The sequence below is a fragment of the Oncorhynchus mykiss genome, chromosome 23 (assembly GCF_013265735.2).
Source record: "Oncorhynchus mykiss isolate Arlee chromosome 23, USDA_OmykA_1.1, whole genome shotgun sequence".
NCBI classification, from domain to species: domain Eukaryota; kingdom Metazoa; phylum Chordata; class Actinopteri; order Salmoniformes; family Salmonidae; genus Oncorhynchus; species Oncorhynchus mykiss.
The window spans coordinates 50542559-50557237 of record NC_048587.1 but is presented as its reverse complement, the minus strand read 5'-3'; the positions used below and the strand labels follow the sequence as shown (position 1 = coordinate 50557237).

General features: G+C 40.2%; 1 protein-coding gene across 2 annotated transcripts in view; it reads left to right on the top strand.

The window, feature by feature from the left end:
• LOC110503027 (kinesin-like protein KIF19) overlaps positions 1-14679 on the top strand; it is a 72487-nt gene that overhangs the window by 36163 nt on the left and 21645 nt on the right. For both annotated transcript variants that reach the window (XM_036960747.1, XM_036960746.1), the window contains exons 5-6: positions 9696-9821; positions 14421-14615. In XM_036960747.1, the coding sequence (XP_036816642.1) occupies positions 9696-9821; positions 14421-14615 (321 nt within the window). The remainder of the gene's footprint in view (positions 1-9695; positions 9822-14420; positions 14616-14679) is intronic.

Here is a 14679-nt window from a genome sequence, read left to right as displayed (position 1 = left end):
CTAATAATTGCTCCCACAGTTGATTTCTTCAAACCAAGCTGCTTACCTATTGCAGATTCAGTCTTCCCAGCCTGGTGCAGGTCTACAATTTTGTTTCTGGTGTCCTTTGACAGCTCTTTGGTCTTGGCCATAGTGGAGTTTGGAGTGTGACTATTTGAGGTTGTGGACAGGTGTATTTTATACTGATAACAAGTTCAAACAGGTGCCATTAATACAGGTAATGAGTGGAGGACAGAGGAGCCTCTTAAAGAAGAAGTTACAGGTCTGTGAGAGCCAGAAATCTTGCTTGTTTGTAGGTGACCAAATATGTATTTTCCACCATAATTTGCAAATAAATTCATAAAGAATCCTACAATGTGATTTTCTGGATTTTTTTTCTCATTTTGTCTGTCATAGTTGAAGTGTACCTATGATGAAAATTACAGGCCCCTCTCATCTTTTTAAGTGGGAGAACTTGCACAATTGGTGGCTGACTAAATACTTTTTTCCCCCACTGTATATATGTATATATGCACATTGTCAAAGCCCTTGATATTGGAACCTAAAAAGGATGTCCATCTGTTTGAGAGAGCCTCAAAACAGATTACAACAGCATCCATTATTGTACCACATATCACATTGACTCCCAATCTCTTTAATTCAGATTGATTTGCACTATTTTGTCAGTATTTGAAAGTGGTTCATTTTGTCGGCAAGCTTAGCTTAACATTGTGCTTATTTTTTATGATTAATTCCCAATTTCTTTCCAAGAACAATCAAAGAAACCTTGACAAGTAGTGATGCGATGGTAGCAATCTTCATGATTATGGTTGATAACATAATTGTGTTCCTTCTAAGCAAACAGTGACGCATGCAGAGATTCACTCTAAGTTGTTCATCCTGTCTTCATTTAGGCAGAAAGACAGAAAAAGACATATGATAGACAGCTCTTTATTAAAAAGACCAAAAATGGAAAGAACGCTCAATCAGCCAAAGACGTCAAGCAGAGAAATATTTCTAGAGTAGGATGAGCGACAGCCAGTGTCCTTGTGTTTGGAAGAAATTAACATTGATTACAGAATGCATAAGACATAGAAATGACATAATGCCATTGATTTGAAGTTTGACACTTGCTATCTTATGATTCAACTACAAGCTATTCTATAATCTATTCTGTAAGCTATTATCTACAAGGTATTCTTCTAAAATGCTATTATTCTACAAGCTATTCTACTACAAGCTATTCTATAAGCTATTATTTTACAAGCTATTCTACAAGATATTCTATGAGCTATTGTTCTACAAGCTATTCTACTACAAGCTATTCTATAAGCTATTATAAAGCTATTATTTCTACAAGCTATTCTGTAAGCTATTATTCTACAAGCTATTCTATAATTTATTTATCTACAAGCTATTCTGTAAGCTATTCTATAAGCTATTCTTCTACAAGCTATTCTATAAGCTATTACTCTACATGCAATTCTACAAGCTATTCTATGAGCTATTATTCTACAAGCTGTTCTACTACAAGCTATTCTGTAAGCTATTATACAAGCTATTCTACAAACTATTATTCTACAAGCTATTCTGTAAGCTATTCTATAAGCTATTCTTCTGCAAACTATTTTTCTAAAAGCTATTCTATAAGCTATTCTATAAGCTATTATTTTACAAGCTATTCTTCTACAAACGATTCTTCTACAAGCTATTCTATAAGCTATTCTACGACAAGCTATTCTACTACAAGCTATTATACTACAAGCTATTCTACAAGCTATTCTACGACAAGCTATTCTACGACAAGCTATTTTATTACAAGCTATTATATTAGGTATTATATAAGCTATTCTACTACAAGCTATTTTAGTGCAAGCTATTATATAAGCTATTATTCTACAAGCTGTTATTCTACAAGCTATTCTATAAGGTATTATATAAGCTATTATTCTACAAGCTATTATTCTACAAACTATTCTTCTTCAAGCTATTCTTCTACAACCGTTTCTACAAGCTATTCTTCTACGCGTTTTTCTACAAGCTATTCTACAAGCTATTATTCTACAAGCTATTCTTCTACACTATTTTCTACAAGCTATTCTACAACCTATTCTTCTACTAGTTATTCTACAAGCTGTTATTCTACAACCTATTATTCTACTAGTTATTCTACAAGCTGTTATTCTACAACCTATTATTCTACTAGTTATTCTGCAAGCCATTCTACAAGCTATTCTTCTAGAAGTTATTCTACAAGCTATTCTACTACAAGCTATTCTATAAGGTATTATATAAGCTATTATTCTACAAGGTATTCCACTACAAGCTGTTCTACTACAAGCTATTATTCTAGAAACTGTTCTACTACAAGATATTATAGAAGCTATTATTACTCTTCAAGTTATTCTATAAGCTTTTTTTTTACAAGCTTTTCTACAAGCTATTCTATAAGCTATTATTCTACAAGATATTCCACTACAAGCTATTCTTCTTCACACTATTAAACTACAAGCTATTCTACAAGCTATTCTTCTTCACACTATTAAACTACAAGCTATTCTACAAGCTATTATTCTGCAATCTATTTTACAAGCTATTATTCTACAATCTGTTCTACTACAAGCTATTATTCTAGAAACTGTTCTACTACAAGATATTCTATAAGCTATTATTCTACAAGCAAACTCTACAAGCTATTCTACAAGTTATTCTATAAGCTTTTTTTCTACAAGCTTTTCTACAAGCTATTCTATAAGCTATTCTATAAGTTGTGCTATAAGCTTTTTTTCTACAAGCTTTTCTACAAGCTATTCTATAAGCTATTATTCTACAAGATATTCCACTACAAGCTTTTCTATAAGTTATTCTATAAGCTATTATTCTACAAGCTATACTATAAGCTGTTCTGTAAGCTATTATTCTTCAAGCTATTCTACAACCTATTCTATAAGATATTAATCTACAAGCTATTCTATAAGCTATTCCACAAGCTATTCTATAAGCTATTCTTCTACAAGGCATTCTACAAGCTATTCTACTACAAGCTATTCTGCAAGCTATTCTACCACAAGCTATTATACAATCTATTCTACTTCAAGCTACTCTAGTACAAGTTATTATATAAGCTATTATTCTACAAGCTGTTATTCTACAAGCTATTCTACAAGCTATTATTCTACAAGCTATTCTATTACAAGCTATTCTACTACAAGCTATTATTCTACAAGCTATTATTCTACAAGCTATTATATTACAAGCTATTATATAAGCTATTCAACAAGCTATTATTCTACAAACTATTCTTCTTCAAGCTATTCTTCTACAAGCTATTCTACAAGCTATTCTTCTACACTCTTTTCTACAAGCTATTCTTCTAATAGTTATTCTTCAAGCTATTCTACTGCAAGCTATTCTACTACAAGCTATTCTACAAGCTATTATGCAAGCTATTCTATTACAAGCTATTCTACTACAAGCTATTCTACTACAAGCTATTCTACAAGCTATTATTCTACAAGCTATTCTATTACAAGCTATTCTACTACAAGCTATTATTCTACAAGCTATTATATTACAAGCTATTATTCTACAAGCTATTATATTACAAGCTATTATTCTACAAGCTATTCTACAAGCTATTATTCTACAAGCTATTCTATTACAAGCTATTCTACTACAAGCTATTATTCTACAAGCTATTCTATTACAAGCTATTCTACTACAAGCTATTCTATTACAAGCTATTATATAAGCTATTCAACAAACTATTATTCTACAAACTATTCTTCTTCAAGCTATTCTTCTACACTCTTTTCTGCAAGATATTCTACAATATATTATTCTGCAAGTTATTCTACAAGCTACTCTACAAGCTATTCTACAAGGTATTCCACTACAAGCTATTCTACTACAAGCTATAATTCTACAATATATTCGTCTACAAGCTATTCTGCAATCTATTCTAAAAGCCATTATCCTACAAGCTATTCAACTACAAGCTATTATACAAACTATTCTACAAGCTTTTATTCTACAAGCTATTAGCAAACTATACTACAAGCTATCCTACAAGCTATTATTCTGCAATCTGTTCTACCAGCTATTCTATAAGCTATTCTATGAGCTATTATTCTACAAGCTATTGCACTACAAGCTATTCTTTAAGCTATTCTTTGAGCTATTATTCTACAAGCTATTCTATAAGCTTTTCTATAAGCTATTCTATAAGCTATTCTACTACAAGCTATTATTCTACAAGCTATTCTATTACAAGCTATTATATAAGCTATTATTCTACAAGCTATTATTCTACAAACTGTTTTTCTTCAAGTTTTTCTTCTACAGGCTTTTCTACAAGCAATTCTTTAAGCTATTTTTCTACAAGCTATTATTCCATAAACTATTCTTCTAAAAGCTATTCTACAAGCTATTCTATTACAAGCTATTCTACAAGCTATTCTACAAGTTATTCTACAAGCTATTCTACTACAAGCTATTCTAGTGCAAGCTATTCTACAAGCTATTATTCTACAAGCTATTCTATCACAAGCTATTCTATAAGCTATTCAACCAGCTATTATTCTGCAAGCTATTCTTCTAAAAGCTTTCTACAAGCTATTCTATAAGCTATTATTCTACAAGCTATTCTATTACAAGCTATTCTATAAGCTATTCAACCAGCTATTATTCTGCAAGCTATTCTTCTAAAAGCTTTCTACAAGCTATTCTATAATATATTCTATAAGCTATTTTTCTACAGATGATTATTCTACAAGCTGTTCTATAAGCTATATTTCTACAAACTATTCTTCCATAAACTATTCTTCCGCAAGCTATTCTATAAGCTATTCTACAAGCTATTCTTCTCCAAGCTATTATTCTGCAAGTTCTTCTACACGCTATTCTATAAGCTATTCTTCTACAAGTCATTCTACAAGCTATTCTACAAGCTATTCTACTACAAGCTGTTCTACAAGCTATTCTACTACAAGCTATTATATAAGCTATTATTCTACTAGCTATTATATTACATGCTATTCTAGTACAAGCTATTATTCTACAAGCTATTCTATTACAAGCTATTTTATAAGCTATTCAACAAGCTATTATTCTGCAAACTATTCTTCTTCAAGCTATTCTTCTACAAGCTATTCTACAAGCTATTCTTCTACAAGCTATTCTACAAGCTATTCTTCTACACTCTTTTCTACAAGCTATTCTTCTAATAGTTATTCTTCAAGCTATTCTACTGCAAGCTATTCTACTACAAGCTATTCTACAAGCTATTATGCAAGCTATTCTACTACAAGCTATTCTACTACAAGCTATTCCACTACAAGCTATTCTGCAAGCTATTCTACTACAAGCTATTCCACTACAAGCTATTTGTCTACAAGTAATTCTACAAGCTATTATATTAGAAGCTATTATTGTCCCGTCCTGGTCTTAGTATTTTGTGTTTTCTTTATTATTTTGGTCAGGCCAGGGTGTGACATGGGTTATTTTATGTGGTGTGTTTTGTCTAGGGGTTTGTTGTAGGTTATGGGATAGTGGTTAGTGGGGTTGTCTAGAATAGTCTATGGCTGCCTGGAGTGGTTCTCAATCAGAGGCAGGTGTTTATCGTTGTCTCTGATTGGGAACCATATTTAGGCAGCCATATTCTTTGAGTGTTTCGTGGGTGATTGTTCCTGTCTCAGTGTTTGTTTGCACCAGATAAGGCTGTTTAGGTTTTCACGTTACGTTTCTTGTTTTGTATTGGTCGTGTTTATCTTTTATTGAAGATGAATCAAAATAACCACGCTGCATTTTGGTCCGCCTCTCCTTCATCGGAAGAAAACCGTAACAGAATCACCCACCACAACAGGACCAAGCGGCGTGGTGACAGGCAGCAGGAGCAGCGAAATCCAGATTTCTGGACATGGGAGGAGATATTGGACGGTAAAGGACCCTGGGCACAGCCTGGAGAATATCGCCGCCCCAAAGAAGAGCTGGAGGCGGCGAAAGCGGAGAGGAGCTGGTATGAGGAGGAAGCACGGCGACGCAGATGGAAGCCCGAGAATCAGCCCCCAAAATGTATTGGGGGGGGGGTATGGCGACGCCAGGTAGGAGACCTGCGCCAACTTCCTGTGCTTCCCGGGGGGCTAGAGAGACCGAGCAGGCACCATGTTATGCTGTGGTGCGCACGATGTCTCCAGTGCGGGTGCATAGCCCGGTGCGGTACATACCAGCTCTGCGTATAGGCCGTGCTAGAGTAAGCATCGAGCCAAGTGTCATGAAGCCGGCTCTACGCATCTGGTCTCCAGTGCGTCTCCTTGGGCCGGCTTACATGGCACCAGCCTTGCGCTCGGTGTCCACAGTTCACCTGCATAGCCCAGTGCGGGCTATTCCACCTCGCCGCACTGGCAGGGCGACCGGGAGCATTCAACCAGGTAAGGTTGGGCAGGCTCAGTGCTCAAGAGCTCCAGTGCGCCTGCACGGTCCGGTCTATCCAGTACCACCTCCACGCACCAGCCCTCCGGTGGCAGCTCCCCGCACCAGGCTTCCTGTGCGTGTTCTCGGCCCAGTACCACCAGTGCCAGCACCACGCACCAGGCCTTCAGTGCGCTTCACCTGTCCAGCGCTGCCAGAGCCTTCCTCCTCTCCAGCGCTGCCGGAGTTTCCCGTCTGTCTAGCGCTGTCAGAGCCTTCCTCCTCTACAGCGCTGCCGGAGTCTCCCGCCTGTTCAGCGCTGCCAGAGCTGCAAGTCTGCAAGGAGCAGCCAGAGCTGCCAGTCTGCAAGGAGCTGCCAGTCTGCAAGGAGCTGCCAGTCTGCAAGGAGCTGCCAGTCTGCAAGGAGCTGCCAGTCTGCAAGGAGCCGCCAGGGCCGCCAGTCTGCAAGAAGCAGCCAGAGCCGCCAGTCAGCATGGAGCAGCCAGAGCCGCCAGTCAGCATGGAGCAGCCAGAGCCGCCAGTCAGCATGGAGCAGCCGGAGCCGCCAGTCAGCATGGAGCAGCCGGAGCCGCCAGTCAGCATGGAGCAGCCAGAGCCGCCAGTCAGCATGGAGCAGCCAGAGCCGCCAGTCAGCATGGAGCAGCCAGAGCCGCCAGTCAGCATGGAGCAGCCAGAGCCGTCAGTCTGCCAGGATCGGTCAGAGCCGTCAGCCAGGATCCGCCATTCAGCCAGTCAGCCAGGATCTGCCAGAACTGCCAGTCAGCCAGGATCTGCCAGAACTGCCAGTCATCCAGGATCTGCCAGAGCCGCCAGTCAGCCAGGATCTGCCAGAACCACCAGTCAGCCAGGATCTGCCAGTGCCATTAACCTGCCTGAGCTTCCTCTCAGTACTGAGCTTCCTCTCAGTACTGAGCTTCCTCTCAGTCCCGAGCTACCTCTCAGTCCCGAGCTACCTCTCAGTCCCGAGCTACCTCTCAGTCCCGAGCTACCTCTCAGTCCCGAGCTACCCCTCAGTCCCGAGCTACCCCTCAGTCCCGAGCTACCCCTCAGTCCTGAGCTGCCCCTCAGTCCAGTGGGGCCCTTGGTGAGGGTTACTAGGCCAAGGTCGACGGCGAGGGTCGCCAATCTAAGGACGCGATGCAGGCGGACTGAGACTTTGTTGGAGTGGAGTCCACGTCCCGCGCCAGAGCCGCCACCGTGGACAGACGCCCACCCGGACCCTCCCCTATGGGTTCAGGTGTGCGCCCGGGAGTCCGCACCTTGAGGGGGGGGGGGTTCTGTCACGCCCTGGTCTTAGTATTTTGTGTTTTCTTTATTATTTGATCAGGCCAGGGTGTGACATGGGTTATTTTATGTGGTGTTTTTTGTCTAGGGGGTTGTTGTAGGTCATGGGATAGTGGTTAGTGGGGTTGTCTAGAATAGTCTATGGCTGCCTGGAGTGGTTCTCAATCAGAGGCAGGTGTTTATCGTTGTCTCTGATTGGGAACCATATTTAGGCAGCCATATTCTTTGAGTGTTTCGTGGGTGATTGTTCCTGTCTCAGTGTTTGTTTGCACCAGATAAGGCTGTTTAGGTTTTCACGTTACGTTTCTTGTTTTGTATTGGTCGTGTTTATCTTTTATTAAAGATTAATCAAAATAACCACGCTGCATTTTGGTCCGCCTCTCCTTCATCGGAAGAAAACCGTAACAATTATATTACAAGCTCTTATATATGCTTTTCATTAAGCTATTATTCTACAAAATCTTATTTTTCAAGCTTTTCTTCTACTAGCTATTCTACAAGCTATTATTCTACTAGCTATTCTACAAGCTATTATTCTACAAGTTTTTCTACAAGCTCTTCTACAAGCCATTATTCTACAAGCTATTCTTCTACACTCTTTTCTGCAAGCTATTCTACAAGCTATTCTTCTAATAGTTATTCTACAGCCTATTCTACAAGATTGTATTCTACAAAATATTAGCAAACTATTCTACAAGCTATACTACAAGTTATTATTCAAGCTATTCTACTACAAGTTATTCTACAAGCTATTCTACTTCAAGCTATTCTTCTACAGCTATTCTACTACATGCTATTATTCTACAAGCTATTCTACTTCAAGCTATTTTACTACAAATTATTCTACATGCTATTCTAATACAAGCTATTTTACTACATGCTATTCTACAAGCTATTCTACTACATGCTATTATTCTACAAGCTATTCAACAAGCTGTTATTCTACCACAAGCTGTTATCCTACAAGCTCTTGTACAAGGTATTCTACTACAAGCTATTCTACTACAAGCTTTTCTACCAAAAGCTATTATTCTACAAGCTATTCTTCAAGCTATTCTGCAAGCTATTCTACAAGCTATTTTTCTACAAGCTGTTCTACAAGCTTTTCTACAAGCTATTTTCCTACAAGCTATTCTTTCACAATTTATTCTACAAGCTATTCTACTACAAGCTGTTCAACTACAAGCTGTTCTGCAAGCTATTATTCTTCAAGCTATTATACTACTAGCTATTCTGCTACAAGCTATTCTACAATATATTCTACAATCTATTATTCCCCAAGCTATTCTACTCAAGCTATTCAACAAGCTATTCCACAAGCTATTCTTCTACAGGCTATTCTACAACAAGCTATTCTATGAGCTATTCTACTACTAGCTATTCTACAAGCTATTATTCTACAAAGCTATTCTAAATGCTATTCTACTACAAGCAATTCTTCTACAAGCTATTCTACAAGCTATTCTACTACAAGCTATTCCAAGGCAGTTAACCCACTGTTCCTAGGCAGTCATTGAAAATAATAATTTATTCTTAACTGACTTGCCTAGTTAAATAAAGGTAAAATATATATTTTTTAATTTAAATAGTTCTACAAGCTATTCTACAAGCTTTTCTTCTACAATCTATTCTTCTACAAGCTATTATGCAAGCTATTCTACAAGCTATTATACTACAAGTTATTCTACAAGCTATTCTACTACAAGTTATTCTACAAGCTATTCTAGTACAAGTTGTTCAACTACAAGCTGTTCTGCAAGCTATTATTCTTCAAGCTATTCTACTACTAGCTATTCTGCTACAAGCTATTCAACAAGCTATTCCACAAGCTATTTTCTACAATATATTCTACAATATATTCTACAAGATATTATACAATGTAATTTACATTCTTAAGAGTAGAATCATTTCTTGGATATAATAAGTCCTTGAATATAAGAATTCCTTGGATGTTGAGCTTCTGAGATGTGGAAGCTAATGACCCATTCATTCCCTGTTCCCAGATCTACAACGAGATGATCCGGGACCTTCTCAACCCATCCTCTGGGTTCCTGGACCTGAGAGAGGATTCTAAAGGAGAGATCCAGGTGGCTGGCATCACAGAGGTCTGCACTATCAACGCCCGAGAGGTGAGAGGTCACGTCTGGCCACGCTAACTCCATGCTTTACAAGATCAAAGAGCTTGTAAGCAAGCATTTCACGATAAAGTCTACAACTGTTGTATTCAGCGCATGTGACATATAATATTTGATTTGATCACACACTTTACATAAAACACATACAGTACCAGTCAAATGTTTGGACACACCTACTCATTCAACGGTTTTTCTTTATTTTTACTATTTTCTACATTTTTTAATAATAGTGAAGACATCAAAATCACATATGGTAACCGAATCATGTAGTAACCTAAAAGTGGTATATCAAAATATATTTTAGATGTTATATTCTTCAAAGTAGCCACGCTTTGCCTTGATGACAGCTTTGCACACTGTTGGCATTCTCTCAACCAGTTTCATTAGGAATGCTTTTCCAATAGCCTTGAACGAGTTCCCACATATATCGCAACAAAGCATCCTTCACTCATGCTGCCAAACATACCCTCGTAAACCTGACCATCCTACCGATTCTCGACTTCGGTGATGTCATCTATAAAATAGCCTCCAACACTCTACTCAACAAACTGGATGCAGTCTACCACAGTGCCATCCGTTTTGTCACCAAAGCCCCATACACTACCCACCATTGCGACCTGTACGCTCTCGTTGGTTGGCCCTCGCTTCATACTCATCGCCAAACTCTCTGTCTACAGGTTATCTACAAGTCTCTGCTAGGTAAAGCCCCACCTTATCTCAGCTCACTGGTCACCGTAGCAGCACCCACTCGTAGCACGTGCTCCAGCAGGTATATCTCACTGGTCACCTCCAAAGTCAATTCCTCCTTTGGTCGTCTTTCCTTCCTCTGCTGCCAATGACTGGAACGAACTGCACAAATCTCTGAAGCTGGAGACTCATATCTCCCTCACTAGCTTTAAGCACCAGCTGTCAGAGCAACTCACAGATCACTGCACCTGTACATAGCCCATCTGTAAACAGCCCATCTATCTACGTACTGTACCTCATCCCTATACTGTATTTTTTTTAATCTTGCTCCTTTGTACCCCAGTATCTCTACTTGCACATTCATCTTCTGCACATCTACCATTGCAGTGTTTAATTGCTATATTGTAATTACTTTGCCACCTTGTCCTATTTATTGCATTAACTCCCTTATCTTACCTCATTTGCACTCACTGTATGTAGACTTGTTGTTTTCTTTTGTTCTACTGTATTATTGACTATGTTTTGTTTATTCCATGTGGAACTCTTTGTTGTTGTATGTGTCAAATTGCTATGCTTTATCTTGGCCAAGTCGCAGTTGCAAATGAGAACTTGTTCTCAACTAGCCTACCTGGTTAAATAAAGGTGAAAAATAAATAAATAAAAGATATGCTGAGCACTTGTTGGCTGCTTTTCCTTCACACTGCTGTCAAACTCATCCCAAACCATCTCAATTGGGTTGAGGTCGGGTGATTGTGGAGGACCAGGTCATCTGATGCAGCACTCCATCACTCTCCTTCTTGGTCAAATAGCCCTTACATAGCCTGGAGGTGTGCTGGGTCATTGTCTTGTTTAAAAACAAATGTTAGTTCCACTACGCGCAAACCAGATGGGATGACTTATCGCTGCAGAATGCTGTGGTAGCCATGCTGGCTAACTGTGCCTTGAATTCTAAATAAATCACAGACAGTGCCACCAGCAAAGCACAATCACACCTCCTCCTCCATGCTTCACGGTGGGGCCCACACATGTGGAGAGCATCCGTTCACCCACTCTACGTCTCACAAAGGCACGGCAGTTGGAATCAAAAATCTCAAATTTGGACTCATCAGACCAAAGGCCAGATTTCCACCGGTCTAATGTCCATTGCTTGTGTTTCTTGGCCCAAGCAAGTCTCTTCTTATTATTGGTCTCCTTTAGTAGTGGTTTATTTGTAGTAATTTGTCCATGAAGACCTGATTCACGCAGCCTCATCTGAACAGTTGAACTGTTACTTGAACTCTGTAAAGCATTTTATTTGGGCTGCAATCTGAGGTGCAGTTAACTCTAATTAACTTATCCTCTGCAGCAGGGGTTACTCTGGGTCTTCCTTTTCTGTGGTGGTCCTCATGAGAGCCAGTTTCATCATAGCCCTTGATGGTTTTTGCGACTGCACTTGAAGAAACGTTCAAAGTTCTTGAAATGTTCCGGATTGACTGACCTTCATGTCTTAAAGTTATGATGGACTGTCATTTCTCTTTGCTTATTCGAGCTGTTCTTGCCATATTATAGACTTGGTCTTTTACCAAATAGGGCTATCTTCTGTATTCCAACCCTACCTTGTCATAACACATCTGATTAGCTCAAACACATTAAGAATGAACTTTTAGGCCTCCCGGGTGGCGCAGTGGTTAAGGGCGCTGTACTGCAGTGCCAGCTGTGCCTCCAGAGGCTATGGGTTCGCGCCCAGGCTCTGTCGTAAACGGTGTAAACGGCCGCGACCGGCAGGTCCGTGGGAAGACGCACAATTGGCCTAGCGTCGTCCGGGTTAGGGAGGGTTTGGCCGGTAGGGATATCCTTGTCTCATCGCGCACCAGCGACTCCTGTGGCAGACCGGGTGCAGTGCACGCTAACCAAGGTTGCCAGGTGCATGGTGTTTCCTCTGACACGTAGGTGCGGCTGACTTCTGGGTTGGATGCGCGCTGTGTTAAGAAGCAGTGCGGCTTGGTTGGGTTTTGTATCAAAGGATGACTTTCAACCTCCGAGCCCGTACAGGAGGCAAGATAGTAGCTACTAACAATTGGATACCACGAAATTGGGGAGAAAAAGGGGGTAAAAATAAAAATGTTTAAAAAAATATACAGTGGGGCAAAAAAGTTTTTAGTCAGTGCAAGTTCTCCCACTTAAAAATATTTCTGTAACAGGCCTGTAATTTTCATCTATGACAGACAAAAATGAATTTATTGCAAATTATGGTGGAAAATACATATTTGGTCACCTACAAACAAGCAAGATTTCTGGCTCTCACAGACCTGTAACTTCTTCTTTAAGAGGCTCCTCTGTCCTCTGCTCGTTACCTGTATTAATGGCACCTGTTTGAACTTGTTATCAGTATAAAAGACACCTGTCCACAACCTCAAACAGTCACACTCCAAACTCCACTATGGCCAAGACCAAAGAGCTGTCAAAGGACACCAGAAACAAAATTGTAGACCTGCACCAGGCTGGGAAGACTGAATCTGCATTAGATAAGCATCTTGGTTTGAAGAAATCAACTGTGGGAGCAATTATTAGGAAATGGAAGACGTACAAGACCAGTGATAATCTCCCTCGACCTGGGGCTCCACGCAAGATCTCACCCCGTGGGGTCAAAATGATCACCAGAACGGTGAGCAAAAATTCCAGAACCACACGGGGGACCTAGTGAATGTCCTGCAGAGAGCTGGGACCAAAGTAACAAAGCCTACCATCAGTAAGTAACACACTACGCCGCCAGGGACTCAAATTCTGCAGTGCCAGACGTGTCCCCCTGCTTAAGCCAGTACATATCCATGCCCGTCTGAAGTTTGCTGGAGAGCATTTGGATGATCCAGAAGAAGATTGGGAGAATGTCAGATGAAACCAAAATATAACTTTTTGGTATAAACTCAACTCGTCGTGTTTGGAGGACAAAGAATGCTGAGTTGCATCCAAAGAACACAGTACCTACTGTGAAGCATGGGGGTGGAAACATCACGGACTGATCCGTGTAAAGGAAAGAATGAATGGGGCCATGTATCGTGAGATTTTGAGTGAAAACCACCTTACATCAGCAAGGGCATTGAAGATGAAACGTGGCTGTGTCTTTCAGCATGACAATGATCCCAAACACACCGCCCGGGCAACGAAGGAGTGGCTTCGTAAGAAGCATTTCAAAGTCCTGGAGTGGCCTAGCCAGTCTCCAGATCTCAACCCCATAGAAAATCTTTGGAGGGAGTTGAAAGTCTGTGTTGGCCAGCAACAGCCCCAAAACAGCACTGCTCTAGAGGAGATCTGCATGGAGGATGGGCCAAAATACCAGCAACAATGTGTGAAAACCTTACAGAGACTTACAGAAAACGTTTGACCTCTGTCATTGCCAACAAAGGGTATATAACAGGTATATAAAGTATTGAGATAAACTTTTGTTATTGACCAAATACTTATTTTCCACCATAATTTGCCAATAAATTCATTAAAAATCCTACAATGTGATTTCTGGATTTTTTTTTTGTTGTCATTTTGTCTTGTCATAGTTGAAGTGTACCTATGATGAAATTACAGGCCTCTCTCATCTTTCTAAGTGAGAGAACTTGCACAATTAGTGGCTGACTAAATACTTTTTTGTCCCCCAAGAATGAACTTTTAACAATGCACACTCGTTAATTGAAATGCATTCCAGGTAACTACCTCATGAAGCTGGTTGAGAGAATACCAAGAGTGTGCAAAGCTGTCATCAGCTTTGAATGAGTAGGTGTGTCCAAACTTTTGACTGATACTGTAAATACAAACTATACATTGTTATCTAAATACGAATATTGAATATTATGAAGCCTACATAACATATCTACAAGCACTACATATTAGAGATACATAGAGCTACATAGAGCTTTATGACTGTGTTCCTGCCAGATCATGGATCTGCTGATGAAGGGTAATAAGCAGCGTACCCAGGAGCCCACGGCAGCCAACCAGACTTCGTCCCGGTCCCATGCCGTGCTGCAGGTGTCGGTCAGGCAGACGAGCCGCTGTCGAGACCTTCTACAGGAAGTCCGCTTCGCACGCCTCTTCATGATCGACCTTGCCGGCTCAGAACGAGCCTCACAGGTGCGGAACACTATGTGTGTGTTGGGGTGTGTGTATGAGTATGGTGTAGGGGCGTGTGTGTGTG